Source organism: Penaeus japonicus, unplaced genomic scaffold, assembly GCF_977035675.1.
Source record: "Penaeus japonicus unplaced genomic scaffold, GWHDUDI00000001_assembly GWHDUDI00000014, whole genome shotgun sequence".
Classification (NCBI taxonomy): domain Eukaryota; kingdom Metazoa; phylum Arthropoda; class Malacostraca; order Decapoda; family Penaeidae; genus Penaeus; species Penaeus japonicus.
This window is the reverse complement of record NW_028234416.1, coordinates 12870180-12886800: the sequence shown is the minus strand read 5'-3', so window position 1 is coordinate 12886800 and position 16621 is coordinate 12870180. Positions and strand designations below refer to the sequence as shown.

Here is a 16621-nt window from a genome sequence, read left to right as displayed (position 1 = left end):
CTTTACACACGAAGATAAACAACAGAAAAGCGGGAAGGCAGCGACAGTTAACAGAATCGAGAAACCAAACCTAAATCAACTAAAAGCTGCAACTTTCCTTGGCTTTTTTTGCCTGTTTTTTTGTTAGACCAGGAGGTCAGTTACTCATTTAGTTAACGGCATTGAAGAACATGATATAAGTTGCATGTCGTTTGATAACATACATGTTTGTTTCAAGTTCATAAATTTGGTCCTCAAACGTTTATGGTACAGTTTTGTAGTTAGATATTTGTATTGTCATTTCTGTTATTACTTTGTTTATATTGTATTGATATCCCTTGCTGTTCCTTCCATTGGGAATCATAGATCAAGCATGAAAATTTTAATTGGCGTCATATATTAACTAAGCTTTTACTTTTATAAACATGATCAATCCTGTTTAAAGTTTTGCAGAGCTATAACGTTTGTAGATTCTACTATATATTTGTGTTTTTATATTGTGGAGAATGCTATTGCTCAAGGGCCCAGTTCGTTTTGTTTAAGATGAATATTAGTAATGGATGATCTCCCTCCTCTTTCCCTGGGAATGTTTGTTTACATGGAAGGGGTGACTTAAATATTTTGCCAGTTTATTTTATCTATGATTGGGTTGCTACTCTCCTCTCTCCCTCCTCTTCCTCTCCACTATACTATTTTTACTAATGCTATTTAGAGCTATTTACAGTAAGAGACATTATTTATTGTGTTATAAAGGGGGTTACAGACCTGGGTAAAGGTTTGGTTTCATACAACCATTAGATACAAGGAAAATATTACTTGTAGTCGATAGAATAAAAATTATATGACAATTTTCATTCAAAGCACTTCTGCAAATTATTAATAAAAAAGATATTCATCAGGTTTGATGCGCAAGTGATACGGTTACATAAAGTCGGTCACGATGTTAACAGTGCAATGTCAAGCTTACAATGACCATTTCTTTGCTATGGTAGTTTGTGTGTTCATGCGCAATTGTAAAACCATTAATTCTAGTTAAGTGTCTTTCCTTTCACAATTATATATTCTGTGCATTTTATTTCAAGTAATTTAACATTTCTATAAAATTTTAATGTCATTCCTTGGCAAGCATTTTGTTTTCATATGTCGCTTATTGGGGATTCTTCAATCAATATTGTGGCAAAAATGGAAAAAAAGGACATCAGTATCTGTCTCATTTTAATATCAGACCCCAATTTTTGAAATTGTTCAGTTTTGATTAACCCATTCGCGCCGGATGATGTGCTGACATGTTTCGTGGTTTTTGTGTCAGACGCCGGTGATGAGATATCTGGGCAAGGCTGGTGCTCGGGGTGAGCGTGTGGGCAGCCCAGGCTCGCGGCTTATGCGTTTGAAAACTCCGGCATTACGACCATACAAAGCTGGAATCGTCCTGGCGTGAATGGGTTAAAGCAGTCAGACGAAATTGGCGGAACCAAATTAAAGTGCTACATTGCTTTTCTGTTTACAAAGGCATATGGTTCTCTAAAAGCAAATTACAGTTTGAAACAAATGTATTAACAGTGAGGCAATATCCATTATTATTCGAGGTCCATTTCCCTGGGGTACCAGGAAGGAGGCCCTCTGTCAGGGGGATAGGTGGGTTATAAAGTTAAGATGTATTATATAAATACCATGAGGATCCAGGGGGCAGAGGCTACTGGCAAGAGGGATAGGTGGGGTACATGGTTAGAACACAATGTATGAATACCATTGGGGTGCAGGGAGCAGTGCCCCCTGGCTAGGAGGGTTTAAAGTTGGGTTTTGTGGTGTGTTACCACTGGATTTGGTGAAAGTGTGTTCCCTTCGATTTTTAGATGTTTGTGCTTTGGTTCATAGATTTTGATTAATGACAGACATGGTTGATTTTAAACATTGTTGTTGTTTTTTACATACTTTTATCACAAATTACATTTAAGCCTCTTTTACCCCATAATTTTCCTGATGCAATTCATACCTTCCCCCACTATTGGGACTTTATCAGTTCCAGAAATAGTCATTTGCGATGAAACACAATATCAGATTCACATAATTCAATATACATAGAGAATCATAGACAAAAATTTAAATAGCAAAATTTGATGGCAGTAAGAAACTGGAAATTTACCCAAACTTGCAATGCCTTACCAGTATCGGTATGATTGAAGGCTGTGTGCCAACTTACAGTTTCAGGAAATATCAGGGAAGGATTAAAAAGTGTTTTTTTTTATCATGTTATTTATTTATTTATTTATTGTCTAATTTATTGTCTTATTCATTTACTTTTTTTTCTTGAAGCAAATATTTCTTGAATTCTGTCCCTTTATAATTGTTTCTCCTCCATGAGTCCCTGTTTAACTGGATGGAGAAAAGATAGATAGGTGTAAGGGGTTGTTTCCACAATATCTGATGAACTGATTCTGTTGAATTACTCACAAACTCATAATATGTGGTGAGAAAAAATATGATTATATTAAGATGAGGTTTGGCCATATTTACCCATACAAATACTCAAATTACCCATGTTGATCCATACCAGGTAATATAAAGCAAAAAAGCAAAAACAAGAAGAAGAATAGAGATTGAGAAGGAAGTTGAAGAATGAAGTAAGAGTTTGATTTAAAAAAAAATTATATACATCTTTCTTGCAATTAGTTGTAATGTTTTCAAATTAGCTGATCCATTGACCTTTAACATGTTATCCGTCCTGCCACATACATGTATTGAAATTACTTTCTTTGTATCAATTTTAGTGAATTATCTGAAGATATTGATTATCATTTTAAAATTTAGGAATACTAAGTAATCAATATAGTCCTTTTGAATCCTAGAGTAAAGGTATTTCAATTTTACTATCTATGTGAGGAGCAGAACCTTTTTTTTTTCCTTTGTTCAGCAATATCTATAAACTTCTAGAGGATGGACAATTACCTGATCCCTAATTGGCTAAAATCGTATTTTTAATTGGTTGTATTTCATAAAGGTAATTTCATGCGATTTCAACTTTAATTTGCGTGCTTAAGTGTGATGTCAGAGTGTTGAGCTTCTTTTTATGCTTTCAGATACGTTGTTGGCGTCCCAAGGATGATGTATCTATTTCAAGTGAATGTCCCTTGAAAGTTGGCGTAATGTGAGTGAATAAGTGTTGGAGACCAGCCGATAATGCCGATGATCTTTTGGAAGACCTTTCAGAAATGGGAGATAATTCTGAGATAGAAGAAACTCTCTCAGACACAGAGGAAATGGAGGATATTGAATATGATTCCGATGCAACTGTTATGTCAGAGGATATTTTTAGTGATAACGGTGAGAGGCTTCAGTGCTCTTGTTTTATCGTTCATCTTAAGGACCTTAGAGACTTATTTAGATGGATTTGAGTGACCTTATAGCTTCAATCTGAGAGTGAGACAAAATTTTGTAGCCTAATTGATATGTTTAAAAAAAAATTGTATTGGATGTAACATGATCTTGTACTTTGAATTTGTTTATGGTACAGAGTCATTACAGGATTAGGGATCAAGTTTTATGCTTTATAAGATCTTTTAATTAATATCTTGGGATGTAGCACATTTTCATATTGTTAAAATGACATGGATTTAAAAGTAACATAAGATTTATTATTTGCCTTTTGACCTTCAGGATTATTCTATGATTAACTTTTTGTTTTAGCTGGTAATTGCTAACAGTAGAGCTGTATTTTATTTTAGTGGGTAATTGTTAAGAGTAAAATATCATCAAGCAATTGCCATCACCTCAGCATCTTTGATGCTTTGGTCAAGGCTAACATACCTCCACTAGTTATAATATGACAAGATGGAGCCTGGACTGGTTCCATATTTTTTAAGTCACCAGGGAGGCCTACTTTCCAAGTGATATGTTATGTGTCATGGGATTTTGTTTGTCTTTACCATAGTGCCAACATGTGATGGTCATGGCGTATCAGTATATCAATCCTTTTAAAAGATAATTGTGCCTCACCCTTCACTTCTTGATACTAATTCATAAAGCAGTGAATGTCTTAATAGTTACTTTGTTAAACAGTACTCTTTATATTTGTTTTTGCTTAGTTCTATTATAGGTAAGTATTTTTCATTAGAATTGATTACTCTATAGTTTATAATTTCTTTGGAATCATGAGTGTGTGTTTCCCATTCTTTCCAGATGGTGACAACAACAGAAATGGTAATAACCATCAAGTAGATACTGTCAGTGAAAGTGTAGATCCTGGAGAAGACAGTATACAGTTACGGAATGAAGATGATAACAGAGGAGGAAATATTGAAGATATACAGGTAAGGTTGACCTGATAATACAGTCACTTACCTGTGTTATAGTCCTGTGGCAGTGAACCTATTATATTGTAACTTGTGGAGGTGAACCTATTATCATATTGTAACTTGTGGAGGTGAACCTGTTATCATATTGTAACTTTTTTTCCTGTCCTATATTGAACTGGGGGGTCAACTAAATTGATGCTCCTTTACCCAGGGAAAGGGAAAATAATTGAAGCATATAGGGTGCTGTGACAGGCTTGATGCAAAGTTCACCCTCAGAAGGCAGAAATTAGGATTGTGGGGATGATACTCCCCCCCCTCCCGTGTCTTTAGTCTTTGGATTTTAATGGCTAGCGTGGATTTAATTGGTGAGAACATAAGGCAAATAATGGACATTCTACTTGGAAATTGATCTTATCTCTGTGTGAAAATTTTTTGTGTTTATTTAATCACAGGAAACCAAAAATAGCCGTGGAATATTGCTTTAACCCATTCATGCCGGGGGCATTCCAGCCTTGCAAGTTGCAATGCTGGGGCTCTCGAACGCATAGGCCTAAATCAATTAAATGATTGATGCCGTATGACGGCATCCTGCAAATGGGCCTTGAATGCGTGGTACCCGTGGTGTGCCACCTGTCCAGAGAGGGTTAATATAGCTAAAGATCTATGTTTAGATTTTGCAGATAAGTTAAAGGAGTTTGGAATAATAAGAGGAAAATGTGATGAAAAATATGATTTTACACAATGTTTGATGTGCATAACAAAATAAAGTTACAGTATTATATTTGAGAAAATTCAAAAATACTTTGCACAGGACTGTAGGCATATCAAATAACTATTCATAGCCAAAAAATAAATGTTAGTTGGACGGGTGGTACACTACTGTACCGTGCATTCTAGGCCCTTTCGCTGGGTGACGCCATACGGCGTCATTTATTTAACTGATATAGGCCTATGCGTTCGAGAGCCCTGGCATTGTAACATGAAAGGCTGGAATGCCCCCGTCGTGAGTGGGTTAATGGAGTAGTTTTCATTTAGGTTGTCACTGCCTTTATACGTACATGTGTGCGTATATGTATGCATAAAAGTATACATACATCAGTCTGTTTCACACAAAAAGTAAGCAGCATTGATAGCTATATACCTGCAAAGTTTCAACACATTACTCCAAGCAGTGTTGTAAGAGGACCCCTGGTGTCGTATACCCCCTAAAGATTTATTCTCTTTTGAGAATCATTGAAGTCAGACCATAAGGGCATGTCAAATTCAGTAAGGAAGATAGATTAAGATCATAATTATTATTACTGTGGATGATGTCTCCTCAACATCATAAATCTTATATTGCACATGAGAAATTAGGCTTCACCCAGTATTATAAAATAATTTTATTATGAGGTAAAATAAAGCATTCAGTTGAAGCCAGGGTAAGTCATGCAAAAGTATAGTCAGACAGGAGCTGGGCTATTAACCCGTCTAGTGGTTTTTGGGCTACACGACGGGGACGCGTTGTTTTGTCCAGCCCGGCGCGCGGGAGGAGCCAGTGCGGCCGAGAATCCCGACGCGTTAGGCTTATGCGTTCAAGAGTCCCGGAATTTTGGTCTATTTAAGCTGGATTGGCCCCGTCGGGAACGGGTTAATACCTCTCAAAAAGAAATGTTAAATGTGAGTCCTTCAACCTTTTTTCTATTTTAATGTGAAAGCCTGATACCCTGAGCTTTGAATATGTTGCTACTGTCTCTTCATTAAGGAACTCATGCTGTAAATAAAAATATTAAGGTCTAATAAATTAGTAAATGGTTTTCTTATTATTCCTTTTACTCTCTATTTTTCTGCATCGTGTGATCATTTTGTCGTGATATGTATACTTTTTTAAGTAGTTTGATATTTACTTTCATTTTTCTAGTCTTCATTTCATATTTTAAAATTATTATTTCTCTTAAACTCAGTGAAATCTATTGTTAGTGATTTCAGAAGATAATTTTGCTGATAACTGTGCAAGATCAAATTTTATACAGTTATGCTGTAGTTAACAAAATGGATGTATGTGAAATATAATAAAATGTCTTGTCTTCAGGCCAACTTTTTATTTATAAGAATTATGTTCATTAATAGGATTATCCCCATGAAGTTTCAATGCAGTGTCTAAGGGGAGAAAAGTGGAATGCTGCAACTTTTCAAAAATGCATTCATCACTCATTGTTAGGATTTATGTCTTCATTTTTATTTTTGTCAACTTTGGAGCATGATTATGAACTCTACCTGTCAGGTTTCAGTCTAAATCCAATAGTTACATCCTGTTGTGATAACAAAATTACCCCTAGGCATTATTGCAACCACATATGATTTAGGAAATACCAAGAGATATGAAATTATTCTTACACATGTGAATAATGGGAACTGTAGAGAAGAGTGTAAGGTTATAAAAAAAAAAGACTTATCAAAAATATTTTAGGAGACCATTGCCAACACATTGAAAATTTTTCTTTCTTCCTTTCTTTTTTTTTTTTGTGTGTGTGTGTAAAAGAGCCTTTCTTAACAGGTTGATCCTGGAAGCCCCATTATTGGAAGCCAGAGACAGACGGGAAGAATAAGGAGAGAGCCTTCAGTAGAGATAATGGAGGATTCAGATGAGGTATTATATAACCATAGTAACTAATGTGATAAATTGTTTACCTGTGATAATTATTTAGGTGCCTTACAAGTTGGGTGTGCCTGGAAAGTTTTAATGTCCTTAAATTGTATCTAAAGTTTTTTTACGGTTTCATGGGATGAAAAGGGTAGAAATGAAAATGAGGAACTTCGCAGTGCAGGAGGTGTAACTGATGCATTTTGATTATATTTTGGTCAGCATTACATAGATATAAGAAGAATGTGTCAGTTACGAGGTATTTATTGTCATTTAAACCTTTTTTCTACATTTGTCACATGTTTTTCCTTTTTTTTCTTCAGTGATTTCTTAGGAATTGTGATATAGGGACACATGCCATCCGTTGGTCTGACCCTAGACCTGATAATTACCCAATTCCATTCCATGTGAAATTTCTATCAACACCTTCCATTTATATATTTTTATACATTTCCATTATTTTATTATAAACAGTATGTAATTGATTTTTTATTTTATACTTGTAATTATGTTATCCCGGTAAAAAAAAATATTTCTAATTTTTATGTACTTTGTTATTACATTTATCATTATCAAATTTGATTTTTTTTATTATCATCATCATCATCATCATCCCCCAGCCTCCTCTTCCTTTTCCTCTTCCTCCTCTTCCAGCCGCCTCCTTCTTCTTCTACTTCTTCTTCTTCTTCTTCTTCTTCTTCTTCTTCTTCTTCTTCTTCTTCTTCTTCTTCTTCTTCTTCTTCTTCTTCTTCTTCTTCTTCTTCTCTTCTTCCTTCTCTTCTTCTTTCCTTCTCTTCCCTTCTTCTTCTCCTTCTCTTCTTTTCTCTCTTTCCCTTTCCTTCTCCTTCTCCTTCTCTTCTCCTTCTCCTTCTCTCCTTCTCCTTCTCCTTCTCCCTCTTCTTCTCCTTCTCCTTCTCCTTCTCCTTCTCCTTCTCCTTCTCCTTCTCCTTCTCCTTCTCCTTCTCCTTCTCCTTCTCCTTCTCCTTCTCCTTCTCCTTCTCCTTCTCCTTCTCCTTCTCCTTCTCCTTCTCCTTCTCCTTCTTCTCCTTCTCCTTCTCCTTCTCCTTCTCCTTCTCCTTCTCCTTCTCCTTCTCCTTCTCCTTCTCCTTCTCCTTCTCCTACTCCTTCTCCTTCTCCTTCTCCTTCTCCTCTTCATCCTCCTCCTTCTCTTTCTCCTTCTCCGTCTCCCTCTCCTTCTCCTCTTCATCCTCCTCCTCCTCCTTCTCCTCCTCTTCATCCTCCTCCTCCTCCTCCTCCTCCTCCTCCTCCTCCCCACCTTCTCCTCCTCACCCCCTACCCCTCCATTCTCTCCTCCTCCTCCTTCTCCAGTAAGATTCATCGTCTGATATTTTTTGTATCCCCCCCCCCACAGGAGCCAGAGAGAACAAGTGGCCAGGTGATCTCTGCTACTGTTAGGACCAGTGATGATGATACTCAAGCTTTTGAAGCAGAGGCTGGGCAAGGTCAATCAGAACAAGCAATCCAAGCTGAACAAGAAGTTGTCCAGGAACAGACACCTGAGGCAGCACAGGCACCCGAGACAGCACAGGCACCAGAAGCCGCACAAGCACCTGAAATAGCACAAATACCCGAGGCAGCACAAGCATCAGAGTTGAGACAGGCACCAGATCCAGAGCAAGTGGTTGCAGAGGAGCAGACTAATCCCAGACCACGACCTTCCAGTGAAGTCACACCTAAGAAGACAACCACAGGTAAATTTTTGAACATTTGCATGCTTAACCCACTCACGCCGGATGACGTGCTGACACGTTTTGTGGTTTTCGCGTCCGACGCCGCCGCCGAGATATCTGGCCAAGGCCCAGGCTCGCGGCCCGTGCGCCCGAGAATCTCGAAGCGTTCGGATGATGCGTTCGAAAACCTTGCTATAGCGACCGTGCAAAGCCGGAATGGCCCTGGCGTGAATGGGTTAAACACTTGAGAGTGTCAGAAAGACTAGAAAGTTACTTCCAGCTTAGTGTTAAAAGAATAGATTATAGAAATGCAAGCACACCCACATCCACACAAGTATGCGCGCACACACACACACACACACACACACACACACACACACACACACACACACACACACACACACACACACACACACACACACACACACACACACACACACACACACTCTCTCTCTCTCTCTCTCTCTCTCTCTCTCTCTCTCTCTCTCTCTCTCTCTCTCTCTCTCTCTCTCTCTCTCTCTCTCTCTCTCTCTCTCTCTCTCTCTCTCTCTCTCTCTCTCTCTCTCTCTCTCTTCTCTCTCTCTCTCTCTCTCTCTCTCTCTCTCTCTCTCTCTCTCTCTCTCTCTCTCTCTCTCTCTCTCTCTCTCTCTCTCTAACTTAATGTTTTTCACAGACAGACAGTAAGACTAGCATGTATGGTTATCATCATATCTCTAGTACTTTGTGTGTTTATTAAACTGATTTCAATTCCTGCAGGTCCTCCACCAGTACCACCCTCGCCAGAGTCAGATGATGAGGGTCAGATCTGCTCCATATGCTTTGAGCCGTGGGCAAATTCTGGAAATCATCGTCTGGCTTCTCTAAAGTGTGGCCATATGTTTGGGTTTTCATGTATTGAGCATTGGCTGAAAGGCCAAGGTAGCAAGTGTCCCCAGTGCAATGCCAAAGCCAGAAAAATGGATATTAGAGTACTCTATGCGAAATCACTCAAGGTTTTGGACACTTCCGAAAAAGACAGGGTTGTGAAGGAACTGGAAAAAGAAAGAGAATCAAAGAGAAAATTAGAATTGGAACATGCACAAATAAAGCTGAAATATGAGCTTAAAACACAGTTAGTTGTTAAACTCCAAGAAGAGTTGAGGATGATGAAAAACTCAGTTGCAGGGAGCAGCATCAGCAGTTCACAGAGCATCGGTCTGTCTCAGGTTGGAAGTAATGGGACCAAGAGTAAATTTAGACTTGTGATGAATTTTACTCTAGAAATGATCAAAGATGGAGGATGCAGGGTTATGGCCTATAATGAGTGGCTCGGCATGATGGTCGTATCTTTACCAAGTCAGGTTGCAATGTTTCCTGGTTGTGGTGTTAAAAAGATCAATGTATTAGACATGAAATCTGAGAGATATGTTCCAATTCATCAAAAGCAGATCAGAGATCTAGCTTTCAACCCAACTAAGAATGATTTGCTTTTGTCTGTGGCTATGGATAAGCTTGTGAAAATAACCAATATCTGTAACAATACAACAGTGGGATCATATACTGCTGATGCACCTCTTTGGAGTTGTTGTTGGAATGCAGATGAAGTTAATCAGTTCTTTGTTGGCACTGCAACAGGATCTGTGATACAGTATGAAATTTCCAACACAAGTGGACCAAAAAGTGTCACCAAGATATCAGGGTCTGGTCCAGTGGTATCCATGTGTTACATTCCTTTCAAAGCAAGTGCTAGTTTCAGCAATGGAGGACTTTTGGTAGCACGTCTCCAGTCAGTGTCGTTTGTGGAATTCAAGAATGACAGCATTGTAGACCATGTCTTGCCATTTGAGGGTCCATTCACCTCTGTTTCTTTTGAAAATCAAAATCGCCACATATTAATCTCTTGTAGACCAAGTCAGCGATATCCTCACGCCAGGCATATGGTGTGTGAGCTACAATCCGTAAATGTTGCCTCTGATGATCCAAATAGGACTAGGCTGGTCACGGGAAACATCATCCACACTTTTAAGGGAGGAACCACTCAGAAAGTCTTGTCTCGTTCAGTCATCTTAAGCAATCCAATGCAGGACGGTAGTGTCCTTGTTTGTGCAAGTGATGAGTCAACACAGAGTACTTGTATATGGGATCTTTCTTCTGTATCCTGTATACAACAACTCAAGGGTGCAGAAAATGTAATTGACATTCAAGCAATAAATAGTAACCAAAACTCGTTTTTGGCATTGTTAACAGACAAATTTGTGAAGTTTTATAAATGGGTAGACGTTCTATAAAGGGCTAAAGAAGTCTTCCAATTTTTCTGCTTGTGCTGTTGAGAGGTGATAGTTTGATTATTGCAGATGGCACATATCTGTGTGGTTCTCAACTTCTGTCTTATACATTCATGATTGATGTTCTTGAAGGTGTGTATGGTGTATTTCATGAAATGGAAAATTGTCTTACAAAGACAGATGAAGATGGTATGCACATAGATAGGGGGATCTAATTGCTTTCCCTCTTAGGTGTTGTACATGTGTATTATATTTTTACATAACATTGTACTGATATTTTCCAAATATTTTAGGTACCTGTCAAATCACATCATAAAGAGGTGTATTTTATGGGTAGCATTTTCTTGCTGATTTGTTCATATTGCCATATATATATATATATACTTTATGTATTCTTCAAAAATACTGTACAAAATAAGTTCAAAATCCTTTTACTTTTGTATTGCACTTTTAATATAATAAAAATCACAGGATAGAAGCTTTTTTTTTCTGATGGTGGTACTGTTACTTAGATGACAATTCCACAGTTAGCTTTCATACTTCTTATATAAATTATACATCTTCAAAAGATGCAAAGAATAATACATTGTGTGATAGAAATCACAATTAAACTTTTGTACTTACTGACAAGTAAGAAGATTAAAAACATGCCAGTGATCACTTGCTGGGTAAGGGCTAGACTCGACAACAAATGTGAATAAGTAAATTCAATAATGAGATTCCTTATTATATGACTGCATTGGGTGAGGGCACAAAATCCTTACCAAGTCTTTCAGCATTTTCTTATGTGTATATTTCTTTTAATTCGTTAATGACAGGTGACGTGTATTTTCGTCATACATGATGCAGGAGCTCTGGCCTGATAACAGGCGTCATGACGTTCAGGGATTTAGCATCAACAAGGCGTGGGTAGTGGAGCAAATAGATGTTGTGTGTTGTTGTGTGTGGGTGAGTGTGGGTGTGAGTGTTGTTAGTGTGGTTGTATGTGGTGTGTGTGAGAGTGATACTGAGAGTTTGTAGGTTTGTCTGTCTGTTATAAAGAGATACCGTGTTGAGGAGTGTGTGGAGTGTGTGAGTCAGAGATATGTTTCTGTGTCTTGTACAGGGATACTGGTTGTATTTGTCAGTGTAAGAGTGGGCATGTATATGTGAATGTGGTCAGAGTACCTTGTGTGTGTGAGACTGAGAGATTGAGTGGTGTGTGTGATAGAGATAGTGAGAAGAGTGAGTGAGGATGTGGGTCGGAATGACAGAGTTACAGTGAGATATTGGCTATGGTTACTAGCGTGATATAAGTTAATTATTGAGGGTGTGGGATGTGGTGAGTGTAGTGTGAGTGTGAGAGAGTGAGTGTGGGTCTGTGCCTTTTGAAAGATCTTGTGTGTGTGTGTGAGGGGTGTGATAGTGTGTGGAGTGTGAGAGAGTGAGAGTGTGTGTATGTGTGTGTGAGAGTGTGATGTACTGGTTCAGTGTGAGTTAGATTGATCTTGGTTGAATTAATTTTTTTTGGATGATTTATAGTGTATAGATTGAAGTGTGTCATGAGAGTTTGATAGATATAAGATTTATTTTGATGAGTGTTAGTTTTGAGAGTTATTGAGGATTGTGTTGTAGATTGATTTAGAGTGTGTGTTTTTTTGTGAGGGAGTGATGTTTAGTTTTTATTGTGTGTGAGAGTGAGAGTGAGTGTGTAGTGAGTGTTGTTTGAGTGATAGAAGTGTGTGTGTGGTTATTGAGTGCCGTGTTTGTTAGTTGTTGTGTGTGTGTGAGAGTTGTGTGCTTTGTGTGTGTTTGGTGATTTATATATTATGGATATTATTGTGAAGTGTTGATAGTAGATAGATAATGTATATGAGGTAGTGATAGTGGAGATTTTGTGTGTGAAGTGATGTGTGTGTGAGGTAGATAGATGTGTGTTGAGGTGAGGATTGAGTTTTGTGAGAGTGAGTGATTGACGTGTGTGTGATTGTGTGTGATAGAGTGAATGTGAGTTTGTGTTGTGTGTGATTTTGATGTCCGTGTGGGGGGTGAGAGTGATGAGTTAGTGTGTGTTAGAGTTGTAGATAAAGAGATTGAAGTGATTAGAGTGAGTGATTGTGTGATGCATTAGTTATTGTTTTAATGAGGTGGATTGAGTGTGAGAGATATAGGTGTTTGTGATAGGATGTTGATGAGTTAGTGGTGCTAAGTGGGAATGTGTGGAGAGAGTGTGTTAGAGTGATTTATGGTTGTGGTGGATATCTATTTTTGTGAGTTTCGTGATTGATTATAGATATAGGTCAGATATTCTAGTTTAGGATATTATTGTTTTTAGGTGGGTGATTTATTGAGAGACGATATTGATTAGTTTTAGTGACTGTGAGCGAGAGTATGATTTTTTGATATAGTATATAGTGACTATAGTTGAGCATATGATATAGTGTGTAGATGTTAGTATATTTATTTATTATTTAGATTGATTGTTTATAGATAGAGAATAGAGATAGTATAGTATAGACGATATTTTGATATTGATATTGATCTATAGTGAGAGATAATAGATATTTATAGATATACGTTTGATGAGAGATGTGATTGATATTGTCGAGATTTTGTTTAATGGTGATATATATTGTTATTTGGATAGTGATATGATATAGTTAGAGAGTTATATCTATATAGTTACGATATTTAGGATATGTGATATTTAGATTATTTTTAGATTAATATTGATTATATTTTGATTATGATTTGATTTATATATAATTTAGTGTGAGATATATATTTATATATATATAGATATTTTATATAGAAATATAACAGATTTGATATATTTATAAATATATTATATATATTTTATATAGAATAGATAGAGAGATGATTTATTGATATATTTACATATACACGCACACAAATATTGACAGTACATATTTATATTCATATATATAGATGATATACATATAGGGACGTGTTAGTTACACAGATATTTATCCAGTTATTTATATTATAGTTTGATTATATATATAGTTTATATATTGATTTATAGATATACTTGACTTACATATATACATATATATACACACTCATATTTATTTATAGAGTTATTTTTATTTATATATAAGTAGATATATATATATATATATTATATATAGATAGATATACTAGTTATACAGATATCTATATATATATTTATATATATAAATTATAATCTATATATATATATATTTATATATATATACATATATATATGTATTTATTTATATATTATATAAAAATATATATATATAAATATATATACACACAATATATATATATATTATATATATATATATATATAGATATATATATATATATATTTATTATATATTATTTATATATATAATAAATTATATATAAATATATTTTATAATATTTTAATTTCATATATATAAAATATATATATATTCTATATAAAAATATATAATATATATTTTTATATAATATATATATATTTTTTTAGATATATATATAATTATATATTTATACACCCACACACACACACACCACACATATATAAAATATATATATATATATATATAATATTATATATATATATTTTAAATATAATAAATAAATATACCACAACACACATAATTTCAGTAATATAAAATAACATATCTTTATTTTTATAATATTTAATATAAATATATAAATATATTATATATATATAACATAAAATATACATATACACATTATTACATATATATACAGTAATATAAATACATATAAAACAGTACATATTATTATAATATATATATACAATACATATATATATAAATATATATATTATATTATTTTATATATATTTATAAAAATATATATTATATAACATATATTATACACACCCCACTCAAAACATATATATATATATATATATATATATATATATTAAATATTAATATATTTATTACATAAATAACTATTACATACTTAAAAAATATATATAATATATATTATATAATATATATATATATATACTATTTTTATCCCTATATATATATATATATTATATATATATATATATATATAAACTTTTTTTTTTTTAACTTTATTTTAAACATATTATATTATATACATATTATATACATACATAAAATATATATATATACATAAGTTATAATATATACATATATACATAATGTACATATAATACTATTATTAACATATATATAATTTTATGTATTCATATATGTATACATATATGTATTCATATATGTATACATAAATGTATACTTATATACTTTTATATATATATATATATATATAATAAAATATATTATATAAATACTTATATGTATACATATATTATATATATATATACAATTATATTTTATATATATTTTTTTATATAATATATATATATAAAATAAAAAAAAAAAATATATAATATACATATTATACATATATAAAATTATTATATATATATTTATATATAATATATTATTTTATATTATAATGAATATATAAACTTTACATTATTAAAATTACATTATAAAATTATACATTTATATGAAATATATATGCATTTTAACATTATATAGTATATATATATATATATATATATATATTAATAATATATATATTATGAATGTATATGTATATATGTAAAATATATACATATATATATACTATATACATACAAAATTATTTATATATTATATTATATTATATATTATAATATATATTATATATATTATGTATATATATGTATTTTATATATATGTTTTTATATGGATATATATAACATATATATGTATATATGCATATAAAATATAATATATAGGGTAATACAAATATATATATTATTTAAATTTTTTATTTTGTATATATATGATATAATATAATATATATGTATATATTTTATATTTATATATTTTATATATATATAATAATAATTGATTTATATGATTATATTATTTTAATGATAAGAATCATGTTTTTGGATTGTTACTCGTCTCCACCCCAAAAATTCCCTGTCCTCACCCCTTGTGATTCTTAAACCATTTCCAACATTCCACGTTCCCGGAAATTCGGTTTTGGTTACTAATCATGGTTTATATTACCTAATGTGTGTCCCATGTCCCAGTATAAATTTGGGACCCTTAATTAGTCGTAGAAGTCATTAAGGATAACCCTTTTAAGTATAGGGGAAGGAAAAGAATTGGGCAGGCTGGGTTTTTCAGCAATCGAAATTTGATCACAAGAAACATACCTCGACTGTAAAGAAATCGCTATAAAGTTGGTGTATCATTATCTAGTGTGTTTAGAGTGAAAAAGGGAAAATGAAATATTGAAAATTAACGAGCCAAAAAGGTTGGAAAGTGTGGAAGGAAATCCTTGTACCACCCCCAAGACAGGAGAGAATTCTCGTTGATATGGTAAAGAAAAGACTGTTCAAAAGTCGTCCCAAAGGGCACCCATCAGATGACTCAGTGGGCTATGATGTACAATGTACACCCTTCCAGTGATAGAAAAAAAACTTAATAAACTGGGTTAAACCCGGCCTTGTAGGCCAACTAGAGTGCAAGATCGAACCGAAAGGGCCCTGGGGGAAGAAAAGGCTGGCTTGGGCCCCAAAGGGACACAGCCCCCCTGAACATCTGTGCCCGGGGAAAAGGTAAATATGCATTAAATCTTGCTGAATTCGTTGTTTTTCTACCAAATTAATTAAAATAACTAGTTCTCTAAATAAAATAGCGAAAAAATTTCATGTTTAATTCAAGATGCGCATCTAAATTGAAAAAAATGTTTTTG

The 16621-nt window shown here is 33.9% G+C and overlaps 1 protein-coding gene across 2 annotated transcripts; it reads left to right on the top strand.

The window, feature by feature from the left end:
- On the top strand, positions 1 to 11324 carry LOC122266432 (E3 ubiquitin-protein ligase rfwd3.L). Of its 2 annotated transcripts, none has more exons than XM_043036181.2 (6): positions 1 to 135; positions 3057 to 3300; positions 4156 to 4286; positions 6808 to 6900; positions 8267 to 8606; positions 9342 to 11324. In XM_043036181.2, exons 2-6 carry the CDS (start codon positions 3189 to 3191, stop codon positions 10850 to 10852), a joined length of 2187 nt encoding a protein of 728 aa, XP_042892115.2. In that variant the 5' UTR covers positions 1 to 135; positions 3057 to 3188; the 3' UTR covers positions 10853 to 11324. The 2 variants fall into 2 exon arrangements, with proteins under 2 accessions (XP_042892115.2, XP_086400062.1); XM_086543936.1 differs by having other exon boundaries at positions 24 to 246.
- The last annotated feature ends 5297 nt before the right edge of the window (positions 11325 to 16621 follow it).